The sequence below is a fragment of the Gobio gobio genome (assembly GCF_949357685.1).
Source record: "Gobio gobio genome assembly, chromosome: 11".
Lineage (NCBI taxonomy): Eukaryota > Metazoa > Chordata > Actinopteri > Cypriniformes > Gobionidae > Gobio > Gobio gobio.
This window is the reverse complement of record NC_137104.1, coordinates 40,151,750-40,167,779: the sequence shown is the minus strand read 5'-3', so window position 1 is coordinate 40,167,779 and position 16,030 is coordinate 40,151,750. Positions and strand designations below refer to the sequence as shown.

Sequence of the window (16,030 nt, the reverse complement as noted above, 5' to 3'; positions counted from 1 at the left end):
CTGTAGAGAAGTTTGTCTGTTAAGGGCTACTGTAGAAACATGACGGCGCAAAATGGCGATTTCACTGTAAGTAGACCCGAGGTGTATGTAGATAGAAATGGCTCATTCTAAGGTAATAGAAACATAACGGTTCATTATGTCAGGTCTTTATACACCACTGAAAACATAGTAATGTATATTATATTGCATTTCTGTCAATAGATCCTCATAAATACTACACACTGCACCTTTAAAACAACTGCATATCTTGGTTCCGTGAAACCAGTGTTACTCACATGGAGCAGAGACAACGCAACCCAGTCTGCATCCATTTTCAGGCCTTCCCGCTTAGGTCTCTCCAGTGCTGGAAAGCTTTTTTAATATTAACGTGGGTCCTAAAGCTCTTGCCTGATCATAACCCTCCTTTTTCCAGTGATATTCCCCTGACCTTTTCTCTTGTGTAATGTCTCTCAGCCATCTCTCTTTCTACAGTCTTTCTTCAAACCTCCCTCTCTTGCTCACTTTCTCTCCTCCCCCATCCTGAGTGGACACGCCCCCTACTGCTGATTGGCTACAAGTTTGTTGTGGTGCTCGGTCTCATTCATTTTCAACAGCGTTTCTCCGAAATCACTTATTGCACCTTTAATGTTACATGAATTTTATTTCATTGCAACATTCCATGACACATTTAATAATTTAATTGAGTTTAATTGATTTTAATCGCTCTTTGGAAATCACTCACCAAAGCATTTACTCTGATTGGTGGCACGGTCAACGAACACCTTGGCTGAGATGACGTTACCGAAGGGCAGAAACATCTGCAGCATCTCTGAGTCGGTGAACTCCTGAGGCAGATGATAAATAAAGATATTGCAGCCTTCTGGTCCTGAAGAGAGAAGGAATGAGCCAAAAAAGAGGGAGGGAATGCAATACATGAGACCACACGGTTTTTAATCATAAAAGGAAGTAATCATGTCGATTTCTGGAAGAAACATGGTGCTTTGAATCTTTTGGCGGCACAGCAAGAGATTAGAAGAACAATGATTGAGAAATATGTTCAATAATAGACCTATCAAAACAGGATGTCAGTGGTCATAGAACCCAATGGAACAGGAAATGACATTGGTACCTTCTCGTTGTTGCAGCTGTTGCGGCTGCTGGGGTTGCTGGGCAACCAAGGTGGGCTGATGTGGAAATGGTTGACCGACCAATCCATAAGCAGCAGGATATGTAGCTGTGAGTGGAGTAATGAGGTTAGAAATGAGACCAGGGGTAAGTCATCTTTTCAAGTGGCATTCTGCAGTCTGTATTTGTTATCTTGAGCAGATAAGACCTTGAGAAAGACAAACTGTTTGCAATAAAATATAGCTTAGCCTTAAATTAGCAGTCCTGCATTGTATCATTGTAGCACTGGTGTAAATCTCGATTCATTTCTGTGAATCAGTTCTTTCGACTCTCAACGTCAATTACTTCACTCATTTAGCAATTCATTTACGTCATTGTCATTCACGGAAGTCCACATGTAGCAGTTTACATAGTTTAAATACTGCTGTTTATGAATAATTATTGTTAGATTGGTGTTACATTCAGTTGTACTTTACTTCTTGCTTTTGAAATGTGAACTGGTCTAAGCTGGCTTTTTTCCTGAAAAAGGGAGTACTATATTCCACATTCTTCAGTGTTGACAAATTTCAAATGGAGTTTTAGGAGTTGAGAAGCCTCACCCGTGTAGTGTTGCATGCCTGTATATGCCTGCTGGAGAGGATCCAATGCAGGGCTCTGAGCTGAAGGATACATAAATATTGAAAACAAACAGAAGAATAGGATGAGACGACTGGAACAAAATACAAATATTTATACGTGCATCAGTAAGAGCAAAGTGTGAAGGTTGAACTAGCAAAGCAATAGCACAGCTGTTCATAAAATATTGCAATCCACATAACATAATGGGAGGAGAAATATCAGTGTGTCTTTGTGGTGTATCGAGAGCTATGGTATCCAGCGTAAATGCCGGCATACCACCACAACAGTAACTGTTGACAAAAGAGGAAGCTGTCTAAAAGGGATGTCCAGGTACTAACCCAGATTGTATCCAAAATACATTAAACCACAGCTGCCCAACTCACTGCATAATTAAATGTGCAACTCGACTCTCCTGTTTCCACCAAAACTGTTCATTGGAAGCTCCACATAGTCAATATTCATGGTCGGGCTGCTATAGCCAAACCTATGGTCATGCCAATACCAAATGTTGGTTTAATTGGTGCTAACAGTGCAAATATTGGGCTGTGGACAATGTGAAACATGTATTGTTTTCTGATGAATCAACCATCACTGTCTTTCCCACATTCTGGAAGTTACAGTGTGGAGAATCCCCAAAGAGGCTTAACACCTGGACTATTGCGTACAGCAAGGGGTGAATCACTGATGATTTGGGCTGTGATATCATAGGCTTCCCTACTGTGCTTGATGGGCATGTCACTGCCAAGGACTACCAAACCATTCAGGAGACCATGTGCACCTAATGATTCAAACATTGTACCCTGAAGGGGGTGCTGTGTATCAGGGCTGTGTATCAGGATGATAATGCACCAATTCACACAGCAAGACTTGTGACAGAATGGTTTGATGAACATGTTGAACATCTCCCATGGCCCGCACAGTCATTTTTGAGCCACTTTGGGGTATTTTGGGGGAGTAAGTCAGAAAACGTTTTCCTCCACCAGCATCACATAGTGACCTGGCCCCTGTTCTGGAAGAGGAATGGCTCAAAATCCCTCTGGCCACTGTGGAAGACTTGTATCCGTCATTCCCAAGACGAACTGATGCTGTATTGGCTGCAAAAGGAGGCCCTACACCATACTGATAAATTATTGTGATTTGACATATGATATAAACATATATATATATATTGTAAAGCATCACAATAAAAATACTGAGTACTATGAGTATTAAACAATAATACAATACAGCATTACAATTTATAAACACTGAAGAAAGGTCCTCACCCTGATATGGGTGGACTCCATTGGTGTAGAGGGTTTCAGAGGCAGACTGGCCATTGGGAGGTGCAGGGACTTGTGGGTAACTGTTGACTGCGATTGGAGGCAGAGCAGGCACAGGTGTGGCAATGGTTGGAGGAGTGTTCGTACCTAGAGCAGAACGACCAATGACAAATATACAAATTTAATCAAATACAAGAACACTTGGAAAGAACTTGGAATGCTAGATATGAGGGAGCGTATTGATGTTGTAGCAGTCAGGCTTTCATTTACCTGAGGACGGTGTGATTGAGGCGATGGGTGTGGCTATGATGCTGCTGGGATTGAGAGCAGCCAACTGCTGCATCTGCACCGCGGCAACCGTCGCCACGGGAGACAGATATGCGGACTGAGCCACCAAGGCCTGCTGTTGGACGAGCTGGTTAGGACAACAACAAAAAAAAAAGTGAATCCAGGACTATGACATGTAAAACCTTCAGAAGAGTCCTGTGTAGGGGTTGTACTAGGGTTATCAGGTCAATGCCATTCCAATTAGAACTAACTGTGTGTAGAATAGAAAGTAATTATGGAAGTATTTCTGGTACCAGACCTAATACAACCTCCGGTTATTGCTTTAATCCCAATGTGTTTTCTGTGAACTAAATCCTGGTCATAAGGTGGCCCAAAAAATATTTGGCACTTAAGCCACATTTTATGCATGAAAGTCATTGCATTATACAAGAAGATATCAAATCAAGTAGAATTTAGTTTAAACAGAAAAATATTTGGTTCTTCAGTGGACATTAAGCTGTTGTTATGACTCTCATTCAGCTTATGTAAAGGCTGGAATACACTACATGACTTTTAAAATCTAAACAGATGTTAAAACACTAGGCTTAACACTTGGTTACAGAGAAAAACATCAACGACTGAGGATCATACACTAACAGACTTTTGAAATTGTTCCAAACACAACAAACTCACAAAGAAACATGCAAAGATATATAAACATAGATGCCTCATTAGTGGCTGTTTCTATGGGCCGCCATACGTTAGCCGTCTGCCATATTGGAACGGTCAAAACACCGGTCCGTGAATATTCGAGAGCAAGTTGATTGTGCGTCTGCAACCGTAGTTAGACACATGTGTGAACATCTATATCTGTAATAGACTTTCAGCAGAAGATTTCACTAAACTAACACAATACAAAAAGACAAAGGCGTCAGCTATCACAACATTAAAAAGATATCATGGTATAAAAACAGTCATTTTTATATGTTAATACATATAAAAACACAAACCAACAGATTCTCACCTGTGAAAGTTTATCCCATTTCTTCAGGAATTTAAATCGTGGCGGTTTCACAACCAGAAGCTGCGCAATATATTGACGCTTGTTCTGTTAATTTACTTTTGTTTTGTTAGGGTAGTTGTATTGTATTTTATTGCAACACTGGTAGATAGAGGGCAGCTTTGGTTTCAGTAGCTACACGTCATAGCCACAAGTTCATCAGTCAAATCTTTATTAACCGACAGCAGAGTTATCTGGTGGAGAGTAGAGCACACAACACCGACGGGAGCAGCTCCAGTGGAGAACAGTATCTCATATCTCCGTCGCTGTTAGTTACCAAAACCACACATGAAAACCCGCAACACACAGTCGACACATGTTTGTGCGGCGTAGAGTGGCTCTCTCGCACTTTGGTTCCGCTCACACAATGCATGTTTTCCAAGAATGCGGTTGCGAGTCTGAATATTTACGGGTGTGAGTCTGGTTATAGAATGTGGTTGTCACTCGCATAAATAACTGAACTGTGTGTGAAGTTGTGAACGTAACTGTGTAAAGGACTCAAATACGGTACTGACAACCGTATTCTGCTGCTGTTCTAAAATCGCCTCAAAACATCAGACGTGTTTTGATGATCTGTCAACTCCGACTGCCCAAAATCTGCAGACTGGCGCAGACTTTCGGCAACTAATGTCGGCTCATCTAAACTGCAAATCGGGGGGGGAATTCTGAGCAAAAGTTGTGTAGTGTATTCCAGCCTTTATATGTACTACTGTTCAAAAGTTTGGTAAGAAGTCTCTTATGCTCACTAATGCTACATTTATTTGATCTAAAATGCAATAAAGACAGTAATACTGTGAAATATTATTACATTTTAAAATAACTGTTTTCTTTTTTATATATTTTAAAATGTAATTTATTCCAGTGATGGCAAAGCTGAATTTTCAGCAGCCATTACTCCAGTCTTCAGTGTCACATGATCCTTAAGAAATCCTTCTAATATGCTGATTTGCTGCTCAATAAATTGTGGTGTTAGTGCTTACTGCCTGTGTGTAGGCGTTGTAGGCGCCGAGGTGTAGGCTCATGGGACTAATGACACCCAGCTGGGAGGCCACTTGCTGCATACGCCTGATTCCTCTCTCCTTCTCTGTGTCTGCAAACTTTACCACCAGACTAGAAGATGCACCCTGAGGGGATAAAGAAAATTCTCATTCTCAAACAACATCAAATAAAAGAAACTGAGAAGTTCTGAGGTGAAATATGCAGTGGGTGATGTTAAAACAAAGCACAAGGCTCGGAAGTGAGTGAGTATGAGTATATGAACAATGGCATGCTGTGTTTGTGTTATGCTTGTAGGTGTGATAGTGGGAGGAATCCTGAATGTGACCATGAACGAAACACTAACCGGGAGAGTGCGGCTGCCGTGTAGAGCGCTAATGGCCGCCTGTGCTTCTGCATTACTTTGATATTTTACAAATGCACAACCTGCAACACACAACACATCATTAGACAAAGCTGGAAAAATGCATTAGGCTGACATTTTATAAGTCATCAAGTGGGAGTATTTAAACATCCCATTACACAAATGAAATCAGATACAATAAGCTGAGGTTGGTATCAATGCCCACACCATTTCCCAAAGCCTACATCTGTACATATGGAAGAGCAAAAGTGAAACTGTTAATGATTTACTACAGCAGGTGCATCTGTTCCATTCACACTCACACATAATTACCCAGAGCACACACATCCATCACTTTATAAATCACAGCCTGTGCCGATTGGACTATCATTCATTAGCCAACATATGCATGCATGACCGAACACTCACTGGTCCAACCCTACTAGTGTTGTAGTAGGGATTGGCATTGGTATTTACAGACATTCTAAACTCTATTGAAGTTAGAAAACACGTGTCAGGGTGTTGTCAGCTCAATTTAAGATTGAACATTGGTCTGAGGAGTCTGCTATGTATTTTCTACTGCACAAGAGGTGTGATGAACGAGCATAAATTAAATGACTCTGTATGCAATTGGATAGTTCACCAAGTCAACCATAGTCAACCAATCAGACCACAAGAGGCGTGATCAACGGGCAACGACCCATCGCTTCTCTATCCGTCATCGTGTTAAACACGCCAATAGTGCGCCAGGTGGATAAGCCAGTCTGTGATTGGTTCCCGCAAAAGTGTAACAGAAGCAGTAGAAATTAATGTACAGGTTTCCAGACAGAGTTGCAGGGCAAAATCAAATCGCCGGCAGATCAGGCTGGGTTCACCCAGTCTAGTGTCAGGGCCCACTCATTGTCGTAATCATACTTTAGATCTAATATTGTCACATGAAATCACTGTTGATGGCGTTGAAATTCTGCAGCAGAGCGATGACATCTCGGATCATTACCTAATTTTTGTGTATACTCCATTTAGCCAAGGTTGCAAAACAAACTCTGTTCCAAATATGGTAGAACCATCACTTCTACCACTAAAGATTGCTTTATAAATAATGTTCCAGATCAGTTTCTATTCCTCGGCATACCAGATAACTTAGAAGAACTTGATGTTGCAACAGAAACTATTGATTCTCTCTTTTCCAGCACTTTAGACACGGTTGCTTCTTTGCACTTAAAGAAGATTGAGGAAAATAGTCCAAATCCATGGTATAACGAGCACACTTCGGCCCTCAAGAAAGCAGCCCACAAAAATGGAGCGCAACAAAACTATATTTCATATATAGGTATATAGGTATTTCGCATTTTGTGGAAGGAAAGTGTTATTGCAAAAAAAAAGCCCTTAAAAAACGCTAGATCTGCTTACTTTTTTGACTCTCTTAGAAGACAACAAACACAACCCTAGATATTTATTTGAAACAGTGGCTAAATTAATGAGAAATAAAGCTTCAACTTCAGATGTTTCCAAATAGCACAGCAGTAATGACTTTAGGAATTTCTTTACTTTCAAGAATGACACTACTATTAGAGACAAAATTATAACCATGCAACCATCTACTACAATATCACATCAGACATTGTGCTATAGACCCCCTGATGAACAATTCCATTCATTCTTTGCTAAAGGAGAAGAAGAATTGTCTAAACTTGTTGAATCATCAAAATCAACATATGTATGTTAGACCCTATAACAACTACGATACTGAAAGAGATGCTTCCAGATGTTATAGATTCTCTTCTATTATTAATTCTTCATTGGCATTAAGATACGTACCAAAAACTTTTAAACTGGCTGTTATTAAACCTCTTAGTAAAAAACATAACTTTATCCTAAAGAATTAGTTAACTGCAGACCGATCTCAAATCAAAATGTGCTGTCAAAAATACTCGAAAAGGCAGTATCTTCTCAACTGTGTTACTTTTTTAGAAAGAAATGGTATCTGTGAGGATTCATTCATTCCATCGTTCTTGACCTCAAGGTTAGATTATTGTAATGCTCTACTGGGTGGTTGCCCCGCACACTTAATAACCAAATGCTCCAGCTGGTCCAAAAATGCAGCAGCTAGAGTACTAGAACCAGGAAGTATGACCATATTAGCATGGTTCTGTAAACTCTGCATTGGCTCCCTATTAAACATTGAATACATTTTAATCTTGCTTATTACTTACAAAGCACTAAATGGTTTAGCTCCTCAGAACTTGAGCGAGCTCTTAACGCATTATAGTGCTTCACGTCTATTGCGATGTCAAAATTCTGGCCAGTTGATAGTACCTAGAATATCAACAGCAGGCAATAGATCCTTTTCCTATTTAGCACTCAAACTCTGGAATAATCTTCCTAGCCTTTTCTGGAAGCAGACACACTCTGTCAGTTCTCTTCAACCTGTCATACACATAACACATTATCAATTTCTATTATTCAAATCAGTAAAATTATTGTTAGGCTGTATAAACTAGGTCAACCGGAACCGGGAACACTTCCTATAACACCCGATGTACTTGTTACATCGTAAGAAGAATGGCATCTACGCTAATATTAGTCTCTCTGTCTCATCCTTATCCCGAGGTTACCGTAGTCAGCCGGATCCAGTCCATATCCAGATCAGATGGTGAACCTGCACCTAGACCACAACGCAGCCCTGAATGTCAGCTGAGACGGTGTCTACTAGACAATCCCCTGTGAAGGCCTCGTCGACACGACAGCCGTGGGCACAGATCCTCAGCAAAGACCACAAGAACCAGACAGGTCGTCCGCACAGACCCTATGGCCAGCTTTGGCTCCATACCAGCTTGATGAATTCCGATCTTCAAGCAAAAGGAACTGGATGAATATTTGAATGCTACCGGTACCGATATGATTTCTGACTTGTGATGCAGCCTGAATCATAATCACACCGTGTTTGTTCGTTAGGCTCTGACTAGGCCTGGTTTCTCTCAAGGTTTTTTTTTTCTCCATTCCGTCACCTGATGGACCTTGGGTTCCTTGCCCCTGTCGCCTCTGGCTTGCTTAGTTGGGGACACTTCATATTCAACAATTGTATTGATCTGACTGCACTGACGCCGTTGTATGAGAACTGAAGTGAGCTGGACAACGGCATAATTTTTCGCAGAACTGCTTTATAGATGAAATGAACTAATTTAATAATTGATGATCTTTACAACGGAACTGAAGCAACAATGAACTGACTTCAGCTGAACAACAACAGAAATGCATAATTTTCCAGTTATCCATGTAAAGCACAATCTGTATTGTATAAAGCGCTATATAAATAAAGGTGACTTGACTTGTACAGATGTGCTTTACCGTCTGCAATCTTACTGAAAGAGCCTTCAAGTCAAAGACAACTGGCAAGGCTTGCTGAAACAATTGATTTGTAACAATTTATATTTATAGTATGTGCTAAATGTGCAATCAATGTTCAAAATGTGAGTCTGTGAAAAATGGGGTTTACTAAAAGAATATGCTTGTAAGAGAATGTAATAGAACAGACAGAAGACTTAAGCCATATCTTTCAAACAAGAAATGCTAATAAATGAAGAAATAATAACAATAATCATCATCTTAATAATCATAATAATAATTTAATCAATAGTAAATAATTACTAAATTAATTACATTATTCAATAAAATATCATAATAATAATAGTATTTATTATTATTAATAGTATTATATATATATATTATATAATAATTAATAAATAAAATAAATATCTGTCAGAATTTAAGCCTCATGATACACCTGGTTATCCCTATTGCAGGGGAAGGAAGCAGTGCATGTATTTAAATGTGGTTTGCGCACCTTTGCTGGCTCCGTCAGGCCCTCTGAGTACTGTGCACTCCTCTATACTCCCGAAAGGCTCAAACATTTTTCTGACATCAGTGTCTGACAGCTGTTTCCCCAACATCCCCACAAACAGCTTCCTGTCTACATACAGAAAGACAGATCATGATAAGTATACATATACTGGACAAGTGGCTGTGTAAGATCATGTATCATTTTAAAGTGGTAATAACCATCAAATGATCGCAGGCAATATTTGTCACTCCGTGCTAGTATGAGTTTCATGTCGCGATAACTTTATTGGCCACTAGAGGGCCCTAGAGGACTGTCACTTGCTGACCAACACAATGGCACAGCTCATGTTTTGTGTGTGTTTTAATGCAGGATTAAAATGAAAGAACCATTTGCATTGGATTTTGGATTGTGTTGACGTTTACATCCAATAAGAGATTATTAAATCAGTCTGTACTCATTCCACATTCATTTAATGGGTTTCAAATGTTGAATTCTTGAATTATTAATACATTTGGTTGTGTGTCTACTTGGATATACTTTGAAGACAAAACTATCCCCGTAAGTGAGTTAAATGTGTCAAAACTTTCCTTTGAAGACGTGCTCAAAGGTAAAAATTATTCATAATTCATGGTAAAAAGTACTCATTAAAAAAGGCAATAGAATTCTATGGTTTGTCCAAATGGTCGATAGATCGAAAGATCGATCGATAGATATATAGATAAATATACAGTTTGTACAGTACATGTGTTGTACGTGTGTGTGTTTTACCTCCTCGGCCCTCACTGTCCGCTGGCTTCACTTGAATGGGCCGGTTCATCTGAAACACAGAGCACATGATCACATGATAAACTGTACTTCATAATCCAGCTCTTTCATTTCCTCTGTGTTTGTGTGTGCGTTTATTGCAGAGCACTGGCTGAATGTATGTGCGTGAAGTAGATCACAGGACTTGCCCATCTGCCTCAATATTCCAGAGTTAAAAGAAAAATCTCCACACTGGTCCTGCTTCTGTTGTGTTTGTGTCCCTTTATCTCTGCTCTCTGCTCTCTCCATGTAGCCTTTGTACTTGTTTGCCTCCATTTGAGGCCTAATCGCCATCTCTCACGTCCACTTTTATCTCTCATCAAGAATCGGTTTTATGCTCTTTCTCTCTCCATCACACCTAATCCTGCCCCTCTCTCTCTCTTTTTCTCAGGCACCAGGAAAAGCACACACCCACGCGAGATTGGAGAAGTGATGGGATTAAGCACGCTCGCTGGCTAATCTGGATTACAGACGCACGGCAGATTAAAACGGTGAGAGATTCTAGGCTTGTGAAACAGAAGAGAGAAAGAGGCACCAGGGGAACAAGGGAGGGATGGTGATATGAGAGGAAAGAACACGAAAATAGAAAGAGCGAGAGAGAAAATGAGAACAGAAAGGGGAAAAAAGAAAGAAAAATTGTGCATAAATAATCAAATATAACCAATGTTAGGTGGGAAAAACCCCTCATTTGATAGTTTTCATTATTATATTTGGATACACAATTTGTCATTAATGTCTTTGTCTTGCTTTCAGTCAAAATATCTAAGCATCTTTAAAACAAAATAGATACCTGAGCAGCAAAATTACATAAAATACTGAATTTTTTTGTGATTTACAGATTTTTCTCTTGTTTTCAGCATTCACCTAATAGATTTTAATATAGAAAACACTGAAGCCATTGAATCCAGAAAATGTAAACACAAATGAAAGGAATGTACGCACAAACACACCACACCCACGTCCGGCTGCTGAAAATCCAGCTTTGCCATCACAGGAATAAAATACATTTTAAAACACATATCAATTGGAAAATGGCTATTTCAAATTGTAATAATATTTCACAGTATTACTGTTTTCAATGCATTTTTGTTTAAACAAATGCAGTCATGGTGAGCATAAGAGACTTTTAAAATCATGACAAATTGTATATGTATAAAATGACTGTAGTATAAGACTACGTATAACTGTAAAAGAAATGTGACAACACCTTACTAGTGGGTTATAAAACCATATTATTCTCTAAAAACAACCATTAAATGATTATTAGGGCTAAACAATTTTTTTTTACAGCAAAATGAATGAAAACTATAAATTAGCATGAACAGTAGATAGTATTCGTATTGTAATTCAAATGACAACGCGATTCTACGTGGAATTGTTCAATCACTCCAGCTCTAATTTAAATAAATACAATTAGTAAAAGGAGTGGATGAGAGGCAAGGAGAGATGCTGTGAGCTAAATTACCCAAACCAACATAAAGGCGTTAATTATGCAGCAGGTGACATTTCGGCCCAATTCAGATCGCTTGGTTTTATCCGACCAGCCGCGATCGCTCATTTGGGGTCGGTATTGATCAGGCATTCGCTTGCAATCACTCACACACACACACACACACACACACACAGAGCCATATAAACCATACATAATGACTTTCACTATTTCACAGCACGCCAAAAATATATTACACGACTCACGGAAAAGGACGCAAACAGAAGGGCATTTATCAGGATGACTAATGAAGCAGGCCTCATTGATTGCTGCAGTAATGTAAAGCACTGTAAAGATCTCCAACACCTACTATATACGTCTGTTCTGGATCAGTTCTTTTGCTTTCCTAGTGTAACTCCCTCTGGTGATTACTAATCTGATCTCAGTGTAAGAGCTTGTTTTGCAGCGCTTAAATCTGATTTGCCCAAATTGCTTTGTTTATCTTCAGAAAACACCAGCATACAAGGGGAAAATAACTTTTGAGGGCGTTTTATCATTGTATTGGGGGCTGCTGCTCCCAATTTAGTTCATACACAAGGTTCTTTAATGGTTCTTCCATCACTTTCAGCCAAGAACTCTTTTCTTGAACCCCTCCAAATTCAAATCATTATTCGCAAATCTTCTTAAATTCATAAGTTCACGTACATTCACTTGAGGAACCATGTTGTGTGGCACCAGATTCAACATTGATCGACGGAAACAATGGTGTTCGTGTGCCATATTTGAACATTACCGTTCAAAAGTTTGCTTTCAGTAGTGTTTTTTTTTTTTAAAGAAAGAAAGAAATACCTTAATTCAGCAAGGGCACATCATATTACTGAATTGTTCCGAATAAAAGAATGTTTTTTTTTCTTAGAAATACATGGTGCGTCTTAAAAAAAACGGGTGCGTCTTATATTCAGGGTCTAGACTTTTAAATGACAATAATACACCCGCAACAATAGGTGGCGCCAAATACGCGTAAAACGTGTGTGCCAAGAAATACGGCGAGTCCGATTGTAATGCTAGAAGATCGCGAGTGCAAAAAGACAAAGAAAAGCTTACCGTCTAACAGTCGCATGATTGTCATGTTTGCGTGCCTCGCTGACGGGACCAAATTTCCCCCGTATGTGATTTTAAAATGTAAAACAGTACCCAGATTCACTTCTACTGTTAAGGAAATTTTGGTACATGGTTTTCACTATGAGATGGATAGCCTAATTGTTATAATTCAGGTTATTTTTATGGTATGCCAAAAAGTTATTATTTTTTAAATGTGATCGTTTCGACATTTTACCAGTACTTACCATACTTTCAATATAAAAATTTAAATATGAAAAATATGCAATATGAAAATTATTTTCAAATGAAAGCATTTTCTTTATAAAATACAAGATTTGGTCTTCAAAAAGCCTTTTTCCAAAAGGTACATCTTGAAAATCAGGGTCGTTTTATATTCGGAAAAATACAGGTTATCAAAAGTGACAGTAAAAGACATTTATAATGTTACAAAAGACGATTAAAAAACACGATTTCCACAAAAATGAGCACAGACTGTTTTAAGCATTGATAATAATAATAAATGTCTCTTGAGAAACAAATCAGCATATTATAATGATTTCTGAAGGATCATGTGACACTGAAGACTGGGGTAATGATGCTGAAAATACAGCTTTGCATCACAGGAATAAATGAAATTAGAAAAATGGTTATTTTAAATTATAATACTTGTATTATAATATTACTGTTTTACAGCCTTGGTGAGCGTAAGAGACTTCTTTCTTTTGTCATGTTTGAAGCGGATATCATAACAAATGTCAGCAGACCGAGAAGATTTGAAAACCAGCGGTTCATTCATAAATCCGTAGATCTTATCTTCGTGCTGTGAAAAAACAAACCAGAGGACAATGAGCGCAGTGCTGAAAAGGGGCGTGGCTACATACGATCTATAGCGATAAAGCGAAAGCAACTAATATTTCATACAGAATGATTATATGCTTCAGAAGACTTGGAACACAGCATGATCCACTTTTATCATTTGTTGAGCTCAACAGCACCTGTACTCATTCACTTCCACTGCATGGTAAAAGATTCACCAGGAAAACATCTACAAAACATGACATAATTTTCCATTTTTAGGTGAACTGTTCTTTTAACAGTTTAGATCAATGTATTGATCAACCAAAAGAGGAAAACTGAAGACCTCCGGGGTTGTCTTTTGACATTAAGCTGTAAACCCTTTTTTAGACCTTTGTTTTCAAGGGAGTATAACACACACGTAGGTAGCTGGCCAACTGTTGACTGCATGAGCACTTTGAAATGGTCAGCAAAATGGATTAGGTTAATGACTGTGCCATTTTGGATTCATTTTCGGAAAGGAGCCAACTCATATCAAGGTTGACACAAGGGAACAGCTCACTCATTTAGCATGCATGAATCAACAGGAAGATGGCACATCAAACCAAAACAATACTCAAAAGCATAATTTCTGTTCTGATACAAGGCGGTACAGACTATAGATGCACTATGGGGTACGAGAAAATCCTTGACGACCTTTATTCACGTCTTTCCTTGCACTATGATGAGTCACTGTGCTTCAAGGATTACAGAAAGGAAAAACAGAGACAGAACAAAAAGGAAAGAAAAGGGTACAAAAGGACGAGAGAGACGGGAAGAGACAAGAAAGAGTGGGAGAGAGAAACAGAGAGAGAGAGTCGTGGCACTGCCACTTCAGGTCGGCACGGCAACCAACCCTCTGTCACCATGACAACGGCGAGGCGAGCTACCCAGCAGGTAAACAAGGTTGCCCCGGACGACGAAGGGAGGGGAAGGTAGTGATGGGAAAAAAAAGAACAAGAGAGACGGGGGAAGAGAGAAAAATAGGGCGATGGAGGTATCAAAATGGATGAAAAGTGAATTTATTTACGTGAAAAGAAAATAGAGAGAGACAGAGATAGATAGATAAAAGTAGCGGGTGTAACTGCTATGGTTGCCAAAGCAACAGAGGCAGTGAAGACTCTCCATCCTCTAGCCGAAAGAAACCTGTTGGCTTCCACAAACGCTCCTCGACAAAGACAACCAAACTCATCATAACCACACTAATAATTACAGACGTCATACTACAATTGCGTTTACATTCATAAACTCTACTATGCTTTATACACTACCCTTCAAATGTTTGTGGTCGGTAACATTATTTTTAAATACAGTTAAATATTTTAACACAAAAATACAGTAAAACACTTGATACAATTTCAAGCAACTGTTTTCTATTTGAATATATTTAAAAATGTAATTTATTCCCGTGATGGCAAAACTGAATTTTCTGCATCATTACTCCAGTCTTCAGTGTCACATGATCCTTCAGAAATCAATCTCATATGAATTAGGGCTCAAGAAATATAATCAACTTATTATTAATGTTGAAAACAGTTCAACAGCATTTATTTGAAATCAAATCTTTTGTAACAATATAAACGTCTTTACTGTCACTTTTAATCAATTTAATGTTGAATAAAATAATGTATTTATGTAAAATAAAAAGAATGCTGATACCACCAACCATTCATAACAACCCTTCAGGTATTTCCCACAACAACAACAACAAAAAAGTACAACAATTTATTAAAGTAAATGATTCATGGGCGTCGGGAGCTAAATAAATGTGGGTGGGTCCTCTCTCAGAAACTTTTTACTGGAGTAGACGCCATTTACATTAAGTACAAATATACTGCGTTGTTTATTAAACGTCTGGTTGGGCCAGACAAAATTACGGAAATCACTGACCCATTTAGAGAGGCAATAGTGTAGGGGGTAAGACACATGGCATCAAGTTTTGGCGCAAATCGACCCGAGGTTCGAATCTGCCTTTTGCCGAACTCGCTCTACTCCCTTTTCCCATCACATATCAGATCAGAAAGGCAATGATTTTCAATAAAAATGAAGAAAATATTAGAAAAGGGGAAATAAAGCATCTAACGTGTTTAATAATAAGTGTTTATCGGTTAGGGGTAGGTAAACAGACATGAATTAGAGACGATAAAAGTGAGTGGGTCCAATATCATTGGTTGTAAAAAGTGGGTGGGTACAATACAGTGTGTGTGTGTGTACGCTACAATATGTGCAATTGTCTGCTTACAAGAATAGAAAACGCCCAAAAAACACATCCATGTAATATCTTTCTGAACAAGCCATTAGAAGCACAGGTCATAACCGTCGCTTGGTTCGTCTGCTAGCAAAAAAACTCCATTGACATGATGAGCACACA

The 16,030-nt window shown here is 38.9% G+C and overlaps 1 protein-coding gene across 2 annotated transcripts in view; it reads right to left on the bottom strand.

Annotated features, from left to right (window-relative positions):
- celf3a (cugbp, Elav-like family member 3a) overlaps positions 1-16,030 on the bottom strand; it is a gene marked incomplete at its 5' end in the record, with an annotated part of 90,660 nt that overhangs the window by 5,755 nt on the left and 68,875 nt on the right. For both annotated transcript variants that reach the window (XM_079828804.1, XM_079828805.1), the window contains 9 exons: positions 722-865; positions 1,109-1,213; positions 1,704-1,763; positions 2,988-3,131; positions 3,255-3,399; positions 5,292-5,435; positions 5,654-5,733; positions 9,495-9,620; positions 10,260-10,308. In XM_079828804.1, the coding sequence (XP_079684930.1) occupies positions 722-865; positions 1,109-1,213; positions 1,704-1,763; positions 2,988-3,131; positions 3,255-3,399; positions 5,292-5,435; positions 5,654-5,733; positions 9,495-9,620; positions 10,260-10,308 (997 nt within the window). The remainder of the gene's footprint in view (positions 1-721; positions 866-1,108; positions 1,214-1,703; positions 1,764-2,987; positions 3,132-3,254; positions 3,400-5,291; positions 5,436-5,653; positions 5,734-9,494; positions 9,621-10,259; positions 10,309-16,030) is intronic.